Consider the following 24,462-nt stretch of genomic DNA (forward strand, 5'->3'; position numbering starts at 1 on the left):
TCTAAGGAGCCTTACAGGTCCAGACCTATTGAGAATTTAACAAGAACGACACAAAAATGGACACAACAGTTTCTGAACCTTCTGGATAACAAACAAGCTCCAGACTTATCCTCAACAAGAATTACACAACTCCAGGACAATTTCAGAAACCTTTCCAAAATAACTAACAACTTCCAGTACTATCAAAATTTGATGCAGTCCATGGACAGCTTGTAAACTTTAAGTAACAAATGATTTCAGAAAAGATTTTAAACAAGATTTGTACGAGTTTATGGACCATTTCAGACCGTGTCAGTGTTGTTAGCATTCAGTCATATTAGTTTTATTTGTAAGAAACAAATAATATGTAGCTGAAAGTTATTTTTTGGAAGAATTTGACTTCAGTGTTGGGTCTGAGAAGATCTCCATCATCTCCTCAGCACCTTGCTAATACCTCTTATTACCTTGAATCGCAGTTCTGCCGCCTTACAGCTCCAGGATCCGGAGTTTGACACCGAGCTCAGGTTACTGTACGTGTGGGTTTCCTCCAGGTTCTAACCACTATCTGTATTATGTAAGCTTCTGTGGAAGCGCCTGAGGGAATAATCGTCCACTCCTGCCAGCAGCTGGAAAGGGACAACGCTATATGCTAGAGCCACTGTAGAGGGACTGGAATTTTACCTAATATATATAAATATATATTAAAGATGGTTTTCTACTGCCGAGGAGGAAACATTCGTAATCTGCTTTTGTCATTTGCTTCCTTGTGGTCAGAAGTATGTTCCTGGACTCGTTTGTGTGTGTGTGTGTGTGTGTGTGTGTGTGTGTGTGTGTGTGTGTGTGTGTGTGTGTGGGCTGCCTAATGCCTGAAGAAAAACAGCTATATATTTTCTTTCATAATTGAAAACATGTATAAATTACATAAGGCATAATATTTTTAAGCATAAGCCAAATGACCTCACTAGCTTGTTACTGTACAATGACGTTTCCCAATCCTGCTTCCGAAGACGTGGTGCGTAGACCAGCGAATGAATACGTGTACTAGTTTCTTTGTAAATCTGAAAAGAGTTTGATAATCTTTATAAAGAAATGTCAACAGTCAAGTGTGGAAAACAAAAATGTGGGGAAATTGTTTGTTTGTTTGCAGGTTGTCTAGCCACTTGTGGCTGCATGAATCTACAGTCTGGGCTAGGATAAAATTAGCCCTAGACACCTGCCCAGCAAAAAAAACGAACATTGCCGGAAACGCCAGACGGCGGAGCACAATGGCGCATACAATCCGGAGAACACATTAATTGCTTTCGTGGTGTCCAGAGAATGTGTTTCACAAAAGACCTACGTCGGTGTTTGTATACCAGGCAGTGAAGCATGACCCGAGCAAACCAGGATGGAAAGGAATCAGGAAAAAAAGCACAGAAAAAAAGCACAGATGCTAATAAACCTTACTTTATTAGACAATAAAAACCTGCATGTTACCACATTACACTGCATCTACACTGAAATAAGGAATACATAAAGCTTGATACTTGACAGATAAACATCTTGAGCTGTTCAAAAAGGGGAAAAAAAATAACATATCGCAGGCCAGAAGCGAGGAACTGAACGGGTGTTACGAAAAAAAAATTCACGATTTGCCAACGACTAAGCCCAACAACCCAACAAACTTTTATTGCCGCGTTGTTGAAGTGTTTGTCCTGCAGAAATATTCCTTTTCTTTTATTAGACATTTTATCAAGCGTTCTGTGTTTAATTAATTCTTTAAAAAAAAATAAAATAAAAAAAAAAATAAAAGATTTTGCTAAAAAGCCATTGGGTTGCATTGTGTAGGTTCTAATATACACTGCATAGACAAAAGTTTGTGGACACCTGAGCATAAGGTTGGTATATGCTTCTTTTTGAACCTCCCATTCCATATTTAGTTCCCATCTGCTGTTAGAATAACCTCCACTCTTGGAGATGTTTCACAAGATTGCGGAGTGATTTGTAGAGACTCATCAAGGCTGTTAGTAAATGTAGATAGTGATGAAGGTGAGGTGAGGAGGCCTGGGGTGTCTAATCCATTTAAATCGTATATATTCATGGAGCTGACTTTGTGCACACAGGTTTTGCCATGCTGGAATAGGTTTAAATCTCCTAGCTCAAATAAAAGAATTAACGCTAGCAAGTCCGAAGATGTCCTATACAATTGTGTGGCTCGAACACTGTGCTAACCATTTAAGGAAGAACCACATACGGAGGGAAAATTCAGGTGTCCCGATACTTTTAGCCAACCGATGTATGTTTTTGAAAAATCACAATCTACACTAAAATCTGAATTTATTTCATCCATATACACATGAATAAAAAGCGATTCGTTTAAAAGCAAAACTTGATCGTTCAGCGTTGCATCGCTTCACACTCACCTATAAACACACGTCCTGTAGGAAAAACATGAGACAAAGGTTCGGTATTGTTTTCATATACGAGTCAACATTTGTCTAAATGCCTCACTGTTTTAGCATCTCACGCTACAATTGTAATAACTAACGACCCAAAAAATCGAAGGCACCGACAAACCCCAAAAAAAAAGTGTTTGGAAAACGAGTCCAGAAAAACAAACAAATAAATACTAAAATATATTTTTCTATATGTAGAACCAAATGAGGTACATGTGTATAGCGTTCATCATGAGCGTCCTTGGGAATCGAAAGAAATCAAACCTTCAAAAAATGAGGCCGCCCCCTCCTGACCAATCAAGACCCACATTTTGAGCAGTGTTCTGGTAAAAAAAAAAAAAATAGATAATAAAAAATTGAATGCGAAATGTAAACTCAGGATGTTAGATAATGCCTGATGACAGCCTGCATTTTAAATCTTCTGGAGTTTTCGGGTGGAAATTAACAATAATAACGTTCTGGAACAGAATATATTGCTCGAGAAAAAAAAAAGTAAAGAAAACCGATAAACCTTGGGAAATCTCAGACTCTAAGCTGCGGTGCAAAATGGGAAAACCGGTGGTCTTTGGCGGAGAGATCGAGGATCCGAACATGATCCGGGATTTCCTGCAGGAAGAGAAAGTGTGGGTGAAAAAGAGAGAAAGAGAGAGAACCACAGGCCTTTTTAACCTTTACATCAATGCTTGATTTTGAAAAATCATAATACAGCATGCTGATTGAGTTAGTATTGATCCTAGTGGTCACAAACAGGAACTGCAACAAACACTAATAACGGTACATTGGGGCAGGTATTTTGCTGCTCCATACAAGTTTTTTTTACAGCAAACTATATAATTTTTTTCATTAATCTATTTATTTATTTATCTAGAGTTAGGTTGGTTTATTTATTTGATTTTTATTGTAGTTATTCTTTTTTTTTATTGCTTGTTATTATTAGTTTTTCTGTTTCATTTAAAAAATTTTTTTGCATTTTATTGTATTTGTTCATTTGTTATTTGTATTGCATTTATTATTTATTCATACATTTTCTCATAATGTTTATTTATTTATTTGCATTGTTTTTTTGGTTTTTTAATGTATTTATACATTTTGTATCGCATTTTTGTTTTCTTTCTTTGTATTTACTTTTATTAAGCAAATTCTGAAAATCCACGAATTTTGGCCGCAACCCCGCAGCCTGTTTCCGCCACCGAATTAAAAAAATAATAATTATACAGTGGAACCCGGTTATGTCGATGTTCTAGGGGGTCGTCAAAAAGCATCGAGGTAACCGATGATCGAGATAAACGAAAATCAAAATGGCGGCAATATATTAACGTGCTTAAAATTTCTTTATGTACATGATGTGCGTTAATAAATGAGAATGTGCATGCACGTGTTTTTGGAGGGGTTTTTTACACAACAGCGTTGCCGCGATTTGTTTGATGAAGGCATGCTATAAAAATACATACAGTACATGTTTATCTGTCAGGAATCCACCTGCCACTCCCCCTTCAGCCCCCTTCAGCGTGTCAGGTGCTTTCTCGGCCGCTTTCTCTGAAGCTCCGCTTCAATCGCGAACATATGGTGCTCGTTTAGCATCATCACCAGCTCCTATTTAAACTTCCACACTCTCACTGTCCGTTATTGTTGGTATATGTTGGTTCACGGCGGTCGTTGTTATCGCGCATGCATATCCCGGTACGTGCCTTCCCACCGGCACTCTCTCAACGGCTGCGCTTTTCCTCCCAAAGCGCATCGCGGTTTCCCCCCTCGATCCCAGTTCATTCTATGATTTTGCTGGTCATCCCACGTTCCGCGCCGCCAATCGCGGCTTTCGCCTCCCGTTCATCGCATAACATTTAACAACAAAAGGCATATGTGCACTAACTAACAGCAGAGATTCACCAGTATACAATACAACACCTGTAGCAGCTGTAAGCCTTGATTTTTCCGCCACTTCCGCGAGTTCTTCTGTGGCTGCACCGAGATAACCGACGTTAAATGGCAAATTTTTCCCCCCTTGTGCTCGAGATATCAGGGTTCGGTGACATAAAAAAAGTCGACATAACCGATAAAAAATGCTTAGAAAAAGCGAGAATTTGGCGGTTCCACTTCAAAAACGTCGACTTAATAGGGTTGTCGAGGTAACCGAGGTCGAGATAAGCGGATTCCACTGTATATTTTTTTGTGCTGCTGTTTTTTTTTTTTTAAATAAATATAAACTTGTAATTGCAAAAAAAAAAAAAAAAAAAAAAAAAAAGAGTCAGAATTGTGATATATAAACTCGCAATTGAGAGATACATACAAAAGACGTCAAAGACGTGTTCACAGAGGGTGGAATTGCATATTCTATGGACTTGATAAAAATAGAAATGATTGTAGAGGATTATTTTAGGCACGATTTCACTAATCTTCTGTTCACTAATCTTCTGGTTATTCCAATAAAATGTTAATTTTATTGGAATAACCACACAACAAAAAGCTTAGTTTCCCGTGGAAGCCCGTTTCCGACACTGAATAAAAAATACAAAAAGGGTATTGCTGCTTTTTATCTCAGAATTGCATGATGCAAACTCACAATTCTGACTTTATGTCTCACAATTTTGACTTTTTCCCACATTTGGCGAGTTTATATCAGTCAGCAATTACCTTTTTTTTTTTTATTCATTCAGTAGCGGAAACACACACAAACACCACACACACACCCACACCCACACAACACACACACAGTGCACACCTCAGGAGTAAGCTGAGCATTCTCGTAGACATGCCGCATCTCGTTGCCAGTATCAAAGTACGTCTGTCGATATCGTCCGCATCCTGATGCTACGTCACTCCCATACACGGAGCTCAACCCGCTCCCCCGTTCCAAAGATGGTACTCTGTCTTCATGCCTGAGAAAGAAACAATTATTGAGGAGTAAAACGTCAATACATGACGATGTTGAAGAAAAAAACACCAAACCAAATGTTTTATTGTTGTTCATTAAAAAAAATAGCATGATGTCCTGTTTTATCTATTCGGAATAAAACAAAACAACCTTCACATGTCTGCTGGGAACAATTATACACCATTAAAACTAGGCAAGTAGAACGGAAAAATAAGCAAGCAGAAAAAAAAAAGACACATTTATTCATGGTCCAACTTGAAATCTTCTCTAAGGCTGAAATGATTTGCAAAGAAATCGATTAGCACACTGTTATAACATCACGGCTGCTACTGACACACACACACAGTTGGAGATACACAATTGTAAGACGTCTTTGAATGCCTTAGCATGAAATCTTCACTTGAACTAGGAGATCCAAACTTGTTCTAGCATGACAATGCCAAATGCCTGTGCACAAAGCCAGCTCCATGAAGACATGCTTTCCATGGGTTGGAGTGGAAGATCTCCTGCTATAGAGCTCCAAACCTATTGAACATTCATCAATGTGAACGCTGACTGCACCCCAGGCTTCCTCACCTCACCTCACCTACATCAGAGCCTGACTTGTGACCTACTTACATCCTTGCGGCTGAATGACTCACACAAATCTCCACAAAATCTAATGGAACATCTTCCCACCTTCTTTTCTTAGCATACCCTAATTATGTTAGGAAGCTGGGGGTCAGACATAATACGGCACTCCTGGAGCATATAGAGTTAAAGGTCTTGCTCAAGGGCCCAAGAGTTGCAGCTTGGCAATACCAGTGCTTGAACCCCCAACCTTCAAATCAGTAACCCTAAGCTTTAACTAGTGATCTACCACCTCTACCATAAGAATGCAATGTGAAATGGGTGGTAAGATATCATGGTCATGGTCCTGCACCCCCTTATTTGACAACTCAAAATCCCGCTTTGATTACCGCAGCGGATCCTCCGAATCGTCTTTGTCGTATTGCTCTCGCAGCATCCGGGTCAAGCAGAACACCACCCCAGGCGAAGAGCAGAAAGCCAGCCACCGAGCTGATGGCGATGCCGACCACCAGAGGCTCTGAGACGTACTCTTCACAGCGTTCCCCGCGATACCACCAATTCTCCCCAACACGACACCTGCACACAGACAGTGTTCATCTAGGAGTCAAACACACACACACATACTAAGGGTGTAACATTACACGCATTTATGTTTTGCATTTCTTTCCCTGTAATTGTACTTAAACTGAACTGAACCGGGACTTAAAAACTAAGGTATGTACCAAACCGTGAATTTTGTGTACCGTTACACCACCTAACACACACACAACATTCTCCCACCCTCTCACCTGCATATGGCACCTTTGCCAGGTATGATGTCGCACTTGCCATCGTTGAGGCAGAAGTCCTCCTGTATGTCGCAGATGCTCCGACACGGCAGGCCATCTACGCTAAAATAGCCGGCGTCGCATACACACTCTGCCTCGCTGCTCCAGCGGTTCACCATACACTTCGAGAACGCGTTGCACGCTTGGAACTTACATGGGTCTGCCCTGTCACCTATAGACGTGCGAGAGAGAGGAGTACCCGTGTCACCATTTATCTTTCAGAACCTCAACCCTATGGAACACCCTTGTGATGAACTGGAACGCTGAGTGCACCACGGGCCTGCCTTACCTACACTAACGCCCTTGTGGTTGAATGAATCTCGACAAATCTCCAAAAAATGAAATGGAACATCTTCCCAGAAGAGTGATTATTTTAACAGCAAACGGGACTAAATGTGAAATGGGACATTAAAAAACAAGAACAAAGCAATCTAATGGTTAGGTGACAAACTTTATTGTGTATATCAATTTAATCAAAGGATCACTTTGAAGTAGCACAGAGCTCTATAAACAAAGGGCAAAGCTATAAGATTATCAACTGAAGGGAAATGACCCACTGTTTGGTAAAGCGTGTGCTAAGCACAAAGGGCTCAGACAGATTATATGTGGTCCGAGCTCAGCAAGAACACAAACAAAACGCGGCTAAGCCAAGACAACGGTGTCAAAGGTGTTTACTGATAAACAACTCAGGTCTGACTCTATTTAGCATCTGACTATTTGACTCAAATCTAAACGCTCTCATTGGTTTTTTTGGGGGTGGGGGGTTGTGGTTCCTGTTGTAATGTGGTGATTTGGGGTTTTTTTATACCACAATTCAATGTTTGGCACATAAACAATACATCGTTGAGAGTGGTCAGTGGAGTCCAGATTAAATAAACAGTCATCAATCAGTCAGGGGAAGCAGCCATTGCAGGGTAGCAGGGTAGAAACCAAGCCAGGTACTTGGAGGACTCACGCAAAAATACAATATCCAATGCCAGCATAGAATTACAGGCAAAATACAGCAAAAATGACATGGAAAAAGCAACAAGGTCTAAACAACACCTCCTCCAGGGTGTAAAAAATGGAATCAGATACATACATGGGCAAGAGGAACCAAAATACAATGGTGTCAAAAAAATCAACATCAGACTAACTCAATCCAAGCCCATTTCCCTTGACCATCTAACTGACCATACCAAATTAGATGCGTGTTTATTGTACGAAACAAAAACACTTTTTAATATCAAGGCTCCGTCTGATAACAAAGGCATCTGCTTCCAATTACACTGCGCCTGCTGCGGGGCATAAAAACAACTCGTGATTTGGGGTTGAGCAATTCGACTACACAAGATTTTCCAGAATACTCCTGTTACCTTCAGAAGTGGGTGAAAATTGGTACAAGTGGAATGTTCTGATCAAGGGCCAGGATTCCCAAGAAGGATCACCTCCCATGTCAGTGACAGAGACTGTCTAGCACTTGAGCAGGACAGACGAGTGTAAAAAATGTGTCAGCTTTAGAAAACGCTTCCCTAATTCTTCTAACACTTGCTTTGCTTTTAAAATCATACCCGATTCGACATCCAGGGATTGCTTGTCTATGGCGAGGTTCATGGTCTGGTATGCCGTGTTGCAGAAGTTCTCGAGAATAAGGTACACCGCAGACGTCACTTCACGGGGAACCGGCTTCCTGAATTTCATCCTGCTGTTCACGACAATGCTACCGTTCCGGAAGTTTAAGATCTCCAGGCGTTGGAAGTTGCTAAGATTAGACTGTAGATATGGGACCAGCTGGAGGGACAAACAAACATAAAGGGAGAATGCATATTTTAAAAATTGCACCAAGATTTGCCACACAAATTGGCTCATTGGGTGATTTCTTACCAAATCTAAAAACTGCCGTTCCAGAGATTTGTATTCAGAGGAGCTCTTATTGAAGAGGTCCTGCGAGAACATCATGTTGGTGACTCGCAGACTGAAAAATACCATCAGAGCCCGGCCAGGACTCACTGGCATGGCAACACTGGCCATGTCATTACCATGTATGAATCCACTGCCATTCTCGTCATCATACTGGATAATGTCAAAAGACACATCAAGGTCGGTTATGCTGGGGTTGCCTGGAATGCGAGACTGCGCTGTGCTGCTGTCATTATTGCTGTTTTCATGTAAAAGAATCCGGTCTGAAATACTAGGGGTTGATATATGACCGTTCGTGGCTAGATGATCACCTTCGGTCCCCATTATACTATCAGTAGATTGAAAGGTCGTTTCAAAGACTGGGGGTATGGTTGTAGATGGGCGGTCTCTCTCAGAGATGTTGGTGCCATTGGGGGTGACTAAAGTTGTGAAAGGGTAAGTTGCTGTGGATAGTTTGACTTCATTGGTGCCTGCTTCCGTGGGTCCGATTGCATCATTTTTAGTGTCTATATCTACAACTAAGTGACCATACGTCTGCGATTTCACCTCTGTAGGAATAAGTGTGTCAGATGTATGACTGTAAGAATTGGTTGAGAGCGCTCGAGTTGTGGCCACTACAGTGACTGATTCCACAGGTTCAGCGGTCACCACAATGATTTCATCTTTGACAAGGTCTTCGTCTGGAAGTTCTACAGTGGGAGCTTGTGTGAGTTCAAATGCAATGTCTTCGATAATCTCCAAGTCAGCATTTGATGTCTCAAAGTCAAAGATCGCTGGCAAACGGGTCACATTTTTATTAAAAGTTGCTCATTAGGACCATAAAAAACGGAAGACTCTTTGACGGTTTCAAACTCAATGTCGACAAAGGGAGGTTCTGTGGCAACCAGGACAGAACTTGTTTCTGTTGTAGTGTCCTCTGGGTTAACATTGATAGATGCCTTGAGGGCTTTTGTGACCAATGTGACTGTTAGTTTTGTGGGACTAGTGGCACTCTGGGAATTTTCATTTGAAGGATTAACCTCTGAGACCTGGACTGTTGAACCTTCGATTGTAGTAGCAAAGACCGGCCTGGGCAGATCAGTTAAAGCAGCAACAGGAGTGAACAGTTCACCTGGGTGGAAATCAGAACTCTCAAAATTTTCTGTAGTCTGCATTGAAAGCTCCCTCTGGGTTTTCATGTTAAAGTACACTGGGGTCATTTCTGTAGTTGTGTCATGAACGTTAACATCTTGAGATATAATAACATTGTCTAATAATGACACTGTAGATGTCTGCAAGACAAGAACCTCAGATTTCTCGTTTTCTCCGACTAATTTCATTTCATGCTCTTCCCGGTCTTTGGCTTTTTCTAAGTGTACCGCAGTCCGCTGTGTTACCCATGGCCACTTGTCAGAGATTAGGTAATTGATGGAGAAGCCCGATCCAGATCCCATGTCTGGATTCTCATCTTTTATTGAATCTTTATCCCCTGGAGTTTTTATAGAAAACATTTCTGTAACAGTACTCTTAGCTTCAAACTGGGTAGATAGGGATTCCTGAAGCACAGTAACAGGATTGGGGTTTGCAGAGGTTGTGGTTTCATGAAAGCTTTCTTCTTTGATGCTAATTTCATCTGTAATGGAGGAAGAAACATGCACAACAGTAATCAGCAAGCAGGAGTCTCAGTGGCATGTTGTTTTGAACCTAATTAAGCTATGTGCATGACCTCAATGCAGCATCAAGTGCATACTTAACTGGATCAGGTGCTATTCTACAATCTGTTTAAGGAACTTATTGTTAAATTAGAAACAAATTTGTATGGATTCATTTGATTATTACAACAAAGACTTTGATGTAACCCCACCTTCTAGACCCACACTGTTTGTACGTGATTTTGGTGGATTGTCTTCGGTAATGATGTCATTTTCACTAAGCACCCCAGTCTCCGGGCCTATCCAGGGGTGATGCGGGTGCACAGTGTCAAACAGGAAGTCCTCATTGTTGATGAAGACATCATTACTGGGAAATTCAAGCCCTGGAATGTCAGGTGGCTTTTCTGCAGTCAGCACATTGTCCTGAAGAGGCAAAAAGAATATAGCTGCAGTGTCAATTCAAGCAAAATTCAATTAACACCTTTAAAGCCTGGTCTATGCTGCTACCAACTATCTTTTGATCAACACAGGTGCTTGCTAAAAATACAAATCAGCAGCAATATTTTCTGAAAATATCTTCTATAAATCCCAGCCCATAGCAAGGAAACTCACTGCTCTCCAAATCAAAGTAGAAGAAAATTTTTCCTTAATCTCCTTGGTGGAAAGATAGCTTTCCTGGAGTCACTGTGGAAAATACACATTTAACTGTAAAGAATTTCGAATGTGCAGCCAAAGTGAAACCTGAATCGCCATTAACTATATCAATAGCGATTCTCTACGACCGCAGGTGCCAAGCAGGACAAGTTCAAATCGTAACTGTAATGCTTTAGTTCTTCCATTACTCAACATGCTGTCGAGGGTGTTTCGAAAGGTGTCGGGCCACCGTGAGCCGCCAGAACAGCTTCCAGTGCTCTCTGGAGTTTGTTCTACATCTCTGTGAAAATTTAACTCCAGTTTTACGAAAGATTTTCCGCTCCGCTGGTGTTCTGATGATGATGATGATGAGATGGAGAAAATTGAAAAAATCTCTCATAGGTTGAGAACGGAGGCCATAGCACATGATTCAGAACAAACCATTACAGTAGCCAGGGGTTATGAAAGCAGGGGGCAGGGTCATCCTTGGAAGACATAACATCCATCATTGGGTAAATTTAATAATTCTAATTGACTTTGCAGAGGCACACAAGTAAATCAAACGCCTGCTAGCACAAAAATAAATAAACATTGCAACACAGACACATTTCGTTCCTCCTGTTAATTTGTCGCCCATCTGCAGTTCATTCTGGCAAGCACATGATGTTACTTTATTTACGAGCTGCAAGATCAACGAGGCAATAAATGGACTGTCACTGCAGCAGGCGGACCACAGGGTGACACCAAGCAGCCATTAAATAGCAGTTTTTTTACAGCCTGCGAGCCAGCGTTCCTCGATTCCTTGATTCTTGAGGTCCCTGTGGTGTACCTCGAGGGGCAATTAACAGTATGCAAACAACAAAGGGGAAACACAGTGAAAATACATAAACGCATGTGAACACACACATCCATCTAAGCAAGCGAGTATGTATGAATGAGACTCAAAGGCTCAGAAACATGTCAAATCTCAATCGTTTGGTTCTCAGCTGCATCTTTCCAGTGATTAAAAAAAAACATGCTCAATGTCATAGCAAGGCAAAACGGCATACGAGAAGAAAATAGTAAAAATGAATAAAAAAAATAAATAAAAAGTTTGAGTAATGAGTGTCAGAGGGGGGTAAAAGTGTGCTGCTGTTAAAATGACTTGTGCTAGTTCTAATGATTGCCATTACTGGGTATCTTTTGGCATTTAGCATAGAGTTTGCAATCCAAGGTACAAAACAAAAAAATTAGAATTCTCAGAAACTATTTGCACATGAAAATGTGGCCAGCTGAAATAAGAAAGAAAAATACAAAAAGAGGCATGGTTTTCTAATAACTAGGTGGTCTTTGCAATGACCCCTAACTCACCATCATGTTATTGGAGTCGAGCGGTCTGCTGGTCGGTTTGGAAATCGGCAACGTCTCCACTAAGAAAGTAAAAATAGAGACAAATAAGATGGGATTATGTACCGGGGAAATGCTGAGCATAACTTATAACGACCATGGCATCAGTTTTGAGACTTGGGGAATGGGGGGCTTCTCCAGCTGGAGATAAGAACCTTTGCAGATGCAACAAGAGTGGAAAAGGTCCTTTAAAGGTCCAACCATTCAGATCTCGACCGTGGCCAGAAGAAGAAGATATTAAGTTGTTGAAAAGGAAACAATGTATTTATATCTGTTTAGAACACATCATTTGTTCGATCTGTCATTGGTTCCATCCCTAGTGTGTTGAAATATTCATAATTAGGATTAGAAGTTGAAAATGGCTTTCTGGTTCTATTTCAAAACAAAGCCAAGCGTCCTTGTGAGTATAACCGGGTATAAAGCTCTCATCAGACCCATAATTCAATTGGCTTTCAGCCATCGACATGTGTATGTAACTGGAACTCTTTTTTTTTTTGGAGTGCTTCATACCATTTTCCAGCTGCAGAGAGTCAGGGTCCACATCCAAACTGGCGTTTCCATTGTTCCCCAGGCTCTCTTTGTGCAGCGCCTGACTGATGTAATGGCGTAAGTCTGTGACAGTGTAGACCACGGTGGGCAGCTCCTCCGGGTCCGTATAGGATTTCTCCACCTGATTGAACTGAAGGGTGATGTCGCTCATGGTCTCGTTGCTGATGCCAACTACGTCTCCTTCCAGCATGATGGCGTAATGTACCACCACCGCAAGGCCTCTGAGAAACAGAAGGCAAAAAGTCCTATAGATCAAGCTAGCAATGTTCTACAGACAAGACTTTTTCCAAGAAGAACATCTCTCAAGTTCTTTGGAAGTTCTAAAAATGGATTCGCTGGTTATAAAAAGTAAATTCTTTACAACCCCAATTTCAAAAGAAGTTGAAAGACCTTTCACCATTTCTGGCATCGTTTGGAAAACATTTGGCGCATCATGAAATGAAAAACACAACAAAGGAAACCCAGAACTGTTAAGCAACTAGAGTCCTGTATCTGAATCATATGAAACCAAATTATATACCTAAAACTTCAGGAACTGGTTTCCTAAGTTTATAGATGTAAACGGACAGAAAACGTGATGCTGCACAGTGCTAAACATGGCAATGTCCCAACTTTTTTGTTACACGTTTCAGCAATTCAAAATATAAAAAGATATTTTTCCTTAAAATGCTAAATATTTTCAGTTTAAACATTTGATGTGTTTGGGGTTTTTTGTTTTATTAAGAATAGAAAACAGATTTATAAGTTATGCAAATCATTGCATTGTTTTCGTTTACATTTTGCACAGTGTCCCAACTTTTTTTGTAATTGTCTTCGCATTAATACTTCAAATCATTTCCATGTTGGGATTTTTTTTGTCTAATCTTAAAATTAGAGTAATGTTGCAAAGCAGACCAGATGCTTTTTTTAAACTATGCAAGAATGCGTGTTCTTTTTAGAAAAGCATTTCCTGTGTGCTTAAGGTCAGGCTCAAGGTCATTCATTTGCTATTCATTTCAGGTTGTCTTTCCTCACAGTCATACTTGCAGAACACCTAAATGTAACCTGATTTAAATAGTTTCAACAAAATGGTGTGTATGTGCTATTATGTTGTATATTATGTTATATATCATTAAACAATTTATAGCATTTATGAGCAAAAATTGTTAGCTGCCTTGTTTAAAATGTCTTGATGCATACCAAAACCCCCCTGGGACATCTAGCATTGAGATATGACATCTATTGAATTTAAATGACAACAACAAAAATCACTGAGGTAGCGCTTTATTTTTATTATTGCCCCTTATTTTCTATTACAATAAGGCAACATTGCCAGGTTACAGATTACAGATTTTGTACAAGGCATTATAAAGTGATGACTCAGATTAATTTTCTCTCCCCTGACATCTATAATCTCCTTTACATCTTATATCTTTACCCCTGCAGGCTAAGAGGCAAAGCCAGGATGCTAATACACCTCAACACCCTATTCTTAGGTGCTTTAGAGGTCTCAAAGAGCTCACAATGTGTAACTAAAAAATGTTTTACAATTGGTGAAAATTATTTCAATTGAGCTGCTAATACATGCTGTGTTGGTGGGCTTGTTTCTTTTTTCTGTTTTGGAAAAAAAATAATGGGAGTGGAATTAGAACCTAAATCCATTTTTGAGAAATCTGAAAAGTCAGGTTGGGTAATGCAACAAAAACACAAACGCTAGCTGGTAAAAGCTAAGTCTAAACCATAAACACCACCGAGTCTTGAGATCAGAGATGGAGAGTCCGTAAAACAACATAGAATGTAAACACTAAAATGCCGCAGGTTCCAACGTCCTGCAGCGTATAAAAAAAAAACACAACAAAAAAAAAAAAAAAACCCGCACGGACATGAAATTCCCATTAGTTGGTTTGGGAGGAGTCAAAAGTTCCCAAATCCTGCAGCTGCTTGTGCGATATGGCAGCGGAGGGAAACACTTTGCTGCCAGTTTATAAGATTTATCAGTCTTGTGGGTAATTTTCATGCAGGTATTATAAAGTGATGACTCAGCAGTCTCGCGATTAGCATCAGAAAAATCTGTTTTGTGTTCGTCGCATGTAAACCGTGAGCCATAAATGCCCATATGAAAAATAGAGATATATAGCTGTTAGGTCAGAGTACGAGTTCAAGTGGAAAATAGGAAAACTACTCACCCTTGGATGTCTTTTTGTGGCCTAGTTTTGTTGTCATGGAGAGAAGAAGGGAACAAAGTTCTTAGCAACATCTCAAATGATAGACCTTGCAGTCGTTTTTTTTTAGGAGTATATTAGTCAAGCCTCACCTGAATTCACGAATAAAAACCCTCTGGAAGCCTGGAAGTTTTTTATAGGCATCTTCAATCTTTAGAAAAGGAAAAAAGGGAAAGAAAGAGCGGGGGCAATGTAAAATGGGATATTAGGGAATTTCCAGGAGACAGGACTCGCATGAAATAATGAAATCCCAATAAATGAGAATGCATCTGGGAATGAGCTTGGTCTTTCCCTAGCACGAGCTGACAGATTTCCAAAGGCATCACTACACCAAACACGGCGATGTAAATTTTACTGTGCATTTCCTATAAGGCCAATTCGGTTTTTAGCACAGGGGTACGCCCTTTATATACTTCTAGAGGTTGTTCCTGGAACAAAACAATTGTCAATGTGAAAGAAAAATAGTATTTTTTTAAATTGACAAAAAGAGGGGAAAATGCTACAGAGAATGTGTTTGTAGTCAGAATTTCAGCTCGGGATCTCCAGAATATCAGGATGCTGTATTTTTGGCTAGTGATCAAGCAGATGGCTTTTTAAACAAGAAAACAGCGGCTGCAAAACAGTTTCCAGACCCTGAATCTGAAAATTCCATTTGATTTCCATTTGAGAGAAGCTGTTTTGACAGACGGTCTGAAAAAGCGGTTCAGTTGGGGTACATATGTAGGATACAATTGATGTGGTTGTACACGCCAAGGTTCATAGTTACATCTTAAGGTACTAATTCAAACCTTTCCGGGGGAAAATTAAGGTAGAAATATGTTTCCAACTTTCATTAAGTCATTTTTTTTTACCATTTCATCCCCAAAAATGTGACCAAAGAGATGCTAATTAGTCACCAGTTAAGGTACAAGTTACATTTTTGTCTACCCTGGTACTAATATGTACCTATACTAATGTGTCCAGTGGGTGTATCTTTAAGGGTACTGCCCCGTTGACAAGGAGTTTTTTTCGGACATTGTATAATACAAGCCGGCTTGCTAACTTTTTTTATTTTCACATGCTGATGCCATTAACCCTGCAGGAAGCCTATAATGCACCTTTTCAATGAACTCTTCAGACAGATGTTGGTAGTAAAAGCTTGTTGGATCTCTGAGAGCATCATCGTATGACTCTCCTCGGAGTTTAATGCTCAGCTCCACCACTTGATCCGTTTTCGATCGCGCAGGCCGCGGCAAGATCTCGTCGATTTCATTGCCAATCTGGACAACGGACAGCAAAGACATTGGATAAGGTTTTTGGAATTGATTCTATAGATAATATTATTGACTGTTGCTACGCACCATGTTCCCCTTGTCTATTATGGTATTTGAGATATTTGTGGATGCTTGTAACATCGATGAGCCTGTGTTTTGCTGTATGTTGGTTGTCGGTTCATTTAGGCCAACTGTAGATTTCTTAACCTCAACTAGTGGTACAGGTATGTCATCCTCTTCTGGGGTCCCAGTCGATTTGTCTAGAGTTCCAGGAAACTCTGATGGCTGAACATCAAGGACCACGGTATGTCGTTCAATCTCAGGTATGTGTAAAGTTATGGCTTCAAGATCTTTTGTATCTTTGAAAATGCCAGTTACTTCCAACGCTGTTCTTCCAGGTAAGGGTGAGGTAGTGTCCTGTAAAACTTCCGACATCTTTCCTTCAACTGCATTCTCTTCAAGTGTTTCTTCTTGTTGATTAATATTGATTTCCATGTGATGGGTTCCAGATGTGTAATCCCCAGTGGTAAGTCCGGCATTAGGTGTGAAATCATCCACATCCAGAATGATGACACTAGGGTCAAGCGTAAATGCATTAGTGACATCTTTACTGTTAGTGTCTGGAATAACCACAGATGGCGTCACTTTACTGTCAGGTTCGTTACTTTCAACAGGTATAATAGTGCTGGGTGGCACCTCGTTGACTACGCCTGCATTCTCAACAGAAGGTACTGCTTCAGCGGCATCTTCTGGTATATTTGTAGGCGTCCCACCAAACACAATGTCAAGTTTATGCCTAGTATCTTCAGATAAATCTCCTGGGTTGTCCTCTGCTGTATAATCAAATGAAACTTCTGCACTGACAGAGACATCTTCATTTACTGGTGTATTCTTTGCTATGGACAGCTTGCTTGTAGGGGCCTCAATTAAAACTTCAGCTCCTGGAAGGATTTCCATCTTTTCAGAAACATTGAATTTGGTGGCCTCACCACCTGATACCTCTTCTACAATAACGGACCCTTCTTCACGTGTGTCATCACTAACAGAACGTGGCGGTTCATCTGGAGATGCGTCTAAAGAGTCACCAGGTAGGGTGTTTTCAAGTGTATCCCATTCTGTTTGCTGGTTTTCACTAGGTTTATTTGTGGTGATTACAGAAGCGCTGGGTGAGGATTGTAGTTCTTTTCCAACACCTTCATTATCGTCCACCTGCATGGCTTCTTCAGGTAATGCCTCCTCTGTGTCTACTGGGGTTTTCTCTAATCCAGAATTGACAGTAATGCCATTCTTACTATTCTCAAAGGCAACTTTAATAGTAGTAGTAGTAGTAGTAGTAGTAGTAGTTGTAGTAGTAGTAGGTATTTTAGGGATATTATGGTTCACTTCCAAGTCAAATTCTAGGCTTATCTGCTCAGTCGTCTGACCAGTTACTTCTGTCAGAGAATCAGGATTTACCCCTGAATCTTCAGTGGTCAAATCAAAAGCAGGTTTTGCACTGACCACTGGAGTGTCATCCAGCTGTGTGGCCATACTGGGGACCTGGAATAAATCTTCTGTAATCTGTGTTGTCGAGACTATAGCTTTATTTGTAGTAACAATAGACTGTCTGGACATTGTTATCACTTCTTTCTCTTTAGACTGGTATATCTCAAATATCGCTTGTATTGGAGTATTAATCAACTTGGTTGGCGTAGTTTTTGTTGGAACAACATTTGACTGTTCTGTGGTTAATATCTTTTCTGTTGGAGTAAATGTAGACCCCTCAATAGTTGCCATAGCTACAATCGGAGTAATTACAGACTGTTGTGTGGTTACTTCTTCTGTGTCCATAGATTGTTCTGTGGCTGATATTGCTTCTGATGTAGTATCTGCAGACAGCAATGCCGTTGTTACTATTGCTTTTGCTGGAGGATCCGTAGACCATTCGGCGGTTAAGATCTCTTCTGTTGGAGTGGCCATAGACAGTGGTTGTATGGTTGCTATTGTTCCCTTTGGAGTTCCCATAGACTGTGCGATTAACGTTGCTTCATTTGAATACGCAGTTGCCCTCACTTCTGTTGCAATATCTGTAGACTGTCCTGTGGTTACTATTGCTTCCTTTGAAATATCCATAGGCCATTGTGTAGTTAGTATTTCTTTTGTTGGAGTGTTTAAAGACAGTGGCTCTCTGGTTACTTTTGATTCTGTTGAAGTATCTGTAGACCGCTCTGCAGTTGCTATCACTTCTGTTGCAATTCTCATAAACTGTTTGGTGGTTACTACTAATTCTTCTGGAGCATTCAAATACTCTCCATTAGTTACCATAGCTATGTTTGGTCTAACTGTAGACTGCTGTGTGGATGCCATCACTTTAATTGGTGCATCCAAAGACTGTTCTGTGGTCACTGTTAATTCCATCCGAGCAACCCCAGGCTCTTCTGTGATTACTCTAGGTTCCTTTGGATTAAGTAAAGCCTCTGTATCTGTTGATTCTATTGGACTGAGATCTACTAGACGAGAAGTCACACTGGTAACTGTAGAGAGATTAGGGACGTTTGAAAATTAGGTACATTTCAGAACACTGGTCTTGATTATGTACAAAAACAATGCTGCATGTCTTCAATGGAAACCAATAAACTAAATGTGACACTGTACCATTAGTGTTTTTGGCTTTCATTTGGTCCCTTAAATCAGGTGTCATGTTTAGTCATGTTCAAGCAGTTTAAAAGACCAGGCACAGCATGCTAACACTGCTACGGTCCTTTTGTCAGGTGTTTCTGAGTAATTAAGAGGGATTAGAGGCTATTCTGTGGGGAGTACATTTTAAGAACTGCTGCAATGTCTTGTGCCTGTAACTGCTTCAGTGAACCTGATCAAACAGGATGACTCCGAACATACCAATATGGACAAAAAACAGAGAAATCAGTTGTTCCAACTGTAATTTTTCCAATTTAATCAGATACTCCTTGTTAGATTAGTAATCTGTTGTGAAGGGTAAGCAAACCAACCTCCATCAGTGGCCGAGATGTTTTCAGCTTTTGCAGGATCAGCTGTAGTCTGTTGCCTGGAAAGGAAAATGTTGTCATTAAAGCACAATGCTTAACCAAGAAAAATTAGAAGGTACCAAGAAAAAGACAATTTGGAAATCAACATCAAGATCTTTCAATGTACTTTTAAACAAAAACAAAGCCAGAGGTTTTATTTCTAAATAAGTTTTTAGAACCCAAGAAGACTATCCCTAACTATCCAGCCTTGATATTTTAACCATTCCACCCAACATACAAAATATTAGCACATAAGAGCTAGTGGAGATCAGTTAGTCTTATTTTGGTTTTAAAATGTCAAAAATTCTCTCTGACTTTGGATCCAAACGTCCTATTAGAAATTCCTGTGACGAAACTATTTTAAAATCATCCCGATTGTTAAAGCTGTTGTGGTGGTTTTTAGTGGCCTAGCACTTTCTAGGACACTTTGAGTGGCCAAATCTATAGGTGTATTTTTTTGTATTTGTGACTTCGCAAACCTGAAACTCACCCCATTGTTGAAGCCATATTCACCCTCTAAAACGACAACCAAAGACACATATAATCAAGTTAGTAATATTAGTAGTAATAGTACAGATTCGAATACTCAAGTCATGTATGGACAGTAGTAATACTAGTACAGATGGTCCCCGAGTAACGATGGTTCGACTTACGATTTTTCGATCTAATGATGATGATTGATATACGAAGAAATTGTACAAATATTTTACGTTTTGTGTAGCAGGCAAACGTCGCAGCGTATGCTCTGCCCTCCACTCGTGTTTATCCAGTGCAGTACTGTACATTGCTCTGTATTGCTAGATTATGCATTGTAATTTGTTAAATTATTAACAAATTATAGTATACAACCCCATACTGATCACCATTTTTTAAGACTCCTGGGTAGGCCAGGCCACGTCTCGACTTACAATGTTTTCAAGTTATGATGGGGTCATCGGAAACTCATCTCCGTCGTAAGTCGGGGACTACCTGTATTAGCATTGCACAAACAAGGATTAATGCAGATCGTAGCATGTATTCCTGACATACGGGGGAATATGTGGGAAATGCTTACGCTGGTGACGATGGCGAGATGCTCAGGTGACTCGCTGAAGCTCCTGCCAATGTCAAAGATGCAAATGCTGCTATTCAGGCAGCGGTTAATCCACAACTCGTATTCATCTCGTTTGGGAAGCCTGTCCAGGAAGATCTTAAACGCCTCCCAGACGGCCTCCTGACACACTGAATCACAACACAGAATGAGAAAACGTGTCAGAGTTTGGATTAGAGTCATTCTGTTAGTGATGGCAAAAGTTGCCTCATTTCCAACACCTCGTTTTTTCCCAAAAACGTAAGCGCTCAGGTTAGCCCGTTTTTACGCAATCAAATCCGCCGATGGATGAAACCGAGTCATTACTGAAGCCGCGTAACGGGACACAAACCCGTACGATAAATCGCTATTTCAGAGGGGAAAAAGACCAACAATGAAAGCGAAGCCTGTCATAATGAAAACATTTCCGTCGATCCACTCTCTCCCACACACGTCAGTTCCAATCCACTGCCTTTCGCTAAGCGCTGGTGCAAGCGGATCATTATTTAGAAATCAAAAGTAAAGGAGTAAGAGTTTTTGTTCTTCTCAATGTTGTTCTGTGTTAGAAAAATAAACAGGCCTAGCGCAAGATCCTGGATAGCATTTTTTTTGGTTGCAGGGAATATCCTTCAAACTTTTGACCCACCAAATTGGATTCTGTGACAGAAAACACACTTTTTCCTGGCAGGCTGAGAAGACCGATCTTTTGTATGTAATGAATTAGTGGTAGTGGCAGCGAAAGAGAAAAGGAAAGATGGAGAGATGCTTGTTGTTTCGTTCTCTTTCACAAGCTCACAAATTATGAGGAAATTAACAAGAGGATAAAGACCAAAAACACTTGCCATGAGAAACCACAAAGCAAATGCTCTGAAAACAATTCGCTAAAACTGGAGACCTGTTCCAACGTTAAAGAACCGCCAAAGAAAAAAATGTTTGCATAATAAACATTTGTTTGTATGAAGCCTCGGCTATTAAGGGAACCTGCGAACAATAACATCACAACAAGCACACTGAATCAGAATCTAGAATTCAGCACCCACGATGTCTTACCTCTCAGGTGGAAGTAATCCAGATGGTTCTGGACCGCCTGCTTCACCGTCTCCTGAGAGCACATCTTGACTCCACTCGGAAATAGGACGCCTCGCTTCATCCTGGACAGGGAATCGTTCACCTCTACAGATCTTGAAGCCAAAATCAAGCTGTCCATCGTTTGATTTTGTGAATCGCTGGAATTTTTACCGTTGTCCAAATGCCACTCTTCCAGCTCAGCGCCATCGCCAGGTCCATCTTAACATGGACAGAGAAATAAGTCCAAAAAGTGTATTTGTTTGGTGTTAATTGGTCAAAATGAGCTGTTAGTCATGTTAACAAGCCGTGTTTGGGGTAAACATCTGCATCTGGTTCTGAAGTGTTTAACGGTGCTAATCATGGGAAAATCTGAACAGAAGAACAGTTTTTCGGAGTTCTACCACAAAACCCCATGGGTACTTTGACAACTAAATGCTAATGGCATAACATAATCACAAGCCACAGTGTTAAGTGGTAGCTCAGTGGTTAAGATGTTGGACCTCTGATCCCTAAGTGCTCCAATGTCCTTAAACAAGGCTCTTAAACTTTACCTGTCCAGCTGAATAAGTAAAATGGCAATTTGACCTTGATAATGCCCTTTATCAAATGATGTAAATGACCATGGACCTACATGTTTTTTTTTGTTTTTTTCTTTACTAGACTGCAAAAACTAGCCTTAGAATTTCACATTCATTGATTTGAAGTTGGCCCCAAAAGAAAGTAAGTGCTACAATTGACACATCCCATCCTTTGTCCTTTCTCCTACTGTGAACATTTCAAACTCGAAACAATGAGCCATGAAGTCAAAATAAAGACCTCTTTATACTTTTGACAAATGCATTTAGTCGCGATTAACAAGATCATTCAAAATCAAATGATGTTGAAATGGTACTGCTAAGTCAAAATAGCAAGCAATCTAGAAACCACCAAGATGTATTACATGCAAGTATTAAGACACCAATAACTTTTTCAGTGGAAGGTTGGAAGATCTCCTGCTATACAGCTCAAACCCTACTGAGATGAACGCGAACACCCCAGGCCTCCTTACCTCAGCTACATTAGTACCTGAATTTACTAACACACTTATGGCTGAATGAATCTCCAAAAAGTTCCATAAAATCTGGTGGAACATCTTCCCAGAAGACTGGAGGTTATTTATCATAAGAGCGAATGAGGACTAATTCTGGAATTGGATGGTCAATTGTTTAAGTCGAAAGATGGTTTAAGTCGAAAGAAAGGATTATTTTGTCAAAATTAATACTAATGAAACAGATATTAAGAAACAATTTCAATCAGTTTTTCCTTGACTGAATAAACTTATAAATGCACATTTATTATACAGTAATGGAATACACACCTGCGTCACAGTAGAAGTGTCCGTTCAAAAGTAAGAGCATCAACATCGAACAGATGCATTTCCTCTGCATGTCCGCCATTAGAGTTTCGTAACCCGAGTGCGACCTCTTTTACAAAAACTTTGATTGTTGAATATAAATTCAAATCAAGCAGATGATACACGTGATAACCCAAGTCCCCGAAAAGCATGGCACCTGGGTTAGTGCATGGTTACAGGTCTCAGAGATGCCGTGGCTCTGCTCAACACGGCTCTTTATCTGGGGTTTTGCACTGTTAATCCTATTTGTTTCAAGTCCTCCGAGATAAACAGGGGGCAGGAGTCACAGATGCTACTGAACAGCTCACCTGAGAAACCTGAAACAGAGCTGATCTCCTACAGACTGCTGGAAAACAGGCCCCAGGACTATTCAAACCCAAATTCTATTATTAAAAGGGCCAATCTTTTAAAATTAGTTTTGGGGTGGGGAGGGTGCCGCTTGGGTCAAAGGAAAAACAGACGTTCGAAGATTCTGTGTAGATCCTTTAAGATTTCCCAGCAAAGGATTGAAGAAACGTCACTAAGCAACCAACAAGACACAATCGTTTTCTGGGGGTTTCTGACTCGATCGATGGGGTTCTACATGAACCCTTTTCTTAAAAAGAACCTCTTCTTCCAATCGCTGTGGAGATTCCTGTGGTGCACCAAATACCTTTTATTTTAACAGAACCACTTATCATGAGGATTATCTGAAAGGACAGAGCCCTATCCATAGCCTCAGTGCCCGGAAACTTGGAGAGCCATCATCATCATCATGAGAGCCTTTTTGCGGTAATTCTGGATTAGGGCAGAGACACGGGGGAGGGTCGCATCCCACCCCATCTGTGCCTGCCTGAGGACCTAATTTGGTGCTAATCTCCCAGCCTAGCCCGGATTAGCAAATCTGCGGCACCAGAACTCCATGCAACGTCACATCTAATTATAGCCATGACGCTCCAATCCCAGCTCAATCCCTCTACTACAGAAGTCGTAGAAGGTGCAGGAATACACAAACGCATGTCTAGGTGTGCATGAAGTGCAGAACTGCAAATGTTTTGCAAATATCTTTGAGGTCCAGGGTTCTGACTCCATATCGTCTGAAATTCATTCCAGTAGGATTGTTCATGCACCGGCATCCCACCCTGGTGTTCCAGGGTGAATTCCCGGCATAGGCTTCGGATTCCCGGTGCTTGGAGTTGTGCTGTGATTAAAGCGCCTACTAATAAAGCCATAAGGGAAATATGCTGCACGTCTCCATCTACTAGAAGGACATGTTTTAGCACAGCCACGATGTAACAATTAGCATCAAAGCAACCTCGGGACACGCCATAACGTTGCTTTGCTTGTTAATACGGAGCATTTACGTGCGGAAGGAGGTTGTAGCTCAGTGGTTAAGATGCTGACGTCTGATGAGAAGGTCATGAGTTTCAATTCCATCAGCGCTAAGCTGGGCCCTTGAGCAGGCCCCTTAACTGCTCCGTCTGAAGAATAAAATAAGTCGGTCAGGATATGGGCATCTGCCAAAATGGGAGGTGGTAGCTTAGTGGTTGGACATTGCATCTGAAGCTCGTGAGTTCAAATTCCAGCCACACTAGTCGAGTCCCTGAGCAAGGCCCTAACCCTATAGCTGTTCGGTTGCATGAATGAGAAAAATGTAAGTCACTCTGGATAAGGGCATGAAAAGAGGAGCATGTA

At 40.7% G+C, this 24,462-nt stretch overlaps 1 protein-coding gene across 1 annotated transcript; it reads right to left on the bottom strand.

Annotated features, from left to right (window-relative positions):
• Positions 1 to 1,409: 1,409 nt before the first annotated feature.
• impg2b (interphotoreceptor matrix proteoglycan 2b) lies at positions 1,410 to 23,525 on the bottom strand. The gene is given in 20 exon segments (XM_046840395.1): positions 1,410 to 3,020; positions 5,134 to 5,290; positions 6,246 to 6,317; positions 6,319 to 6,432; positions 6,645 to 6,855; positions 8,234 to 8,453; positions 8,547 to 9,367; positions 9,370 to 10,194; positions 10,426 to 10,636; positions 12,197 to 12,255; positions 12,743 to 13,002; positions 14,947 to 14,967; positions 15,075 to 15,133; positions 16,080 to 16,241; positions 16,323 to 18,748; positions 19,223 to 19,278; positions 19,749 to 19,774; positions 20,313 to 20,479; positions 21,378 to 21,614; positions 22,753 to 23,525. Coding segments are annotated over 20 exon segments (6,267 nt in total). The 5' UTR covers positions 22,832 to 23,525; the 3' UTR covers positions 1,410 to 2,936.
• Between the last annotated feature and the right edge of the window lie 937 nt (positions 23,526 to 24,462).

This window comes from Silurus meridionalis, chromosome 26 (assembly GCF_014805685.1).
Source record: "Silurus meridionalis isolate SWU-2019-XX chromosome 26, ASM1480568v1, whole genome shotgun sequence".
Classification (NCBI taxonomy): domain Eukaryota; kingdom Metazoa; phylum Chordata; class Actinopteri; order Siluriformes; family Siluridae; genus Silurus; species Silurus meridionalis.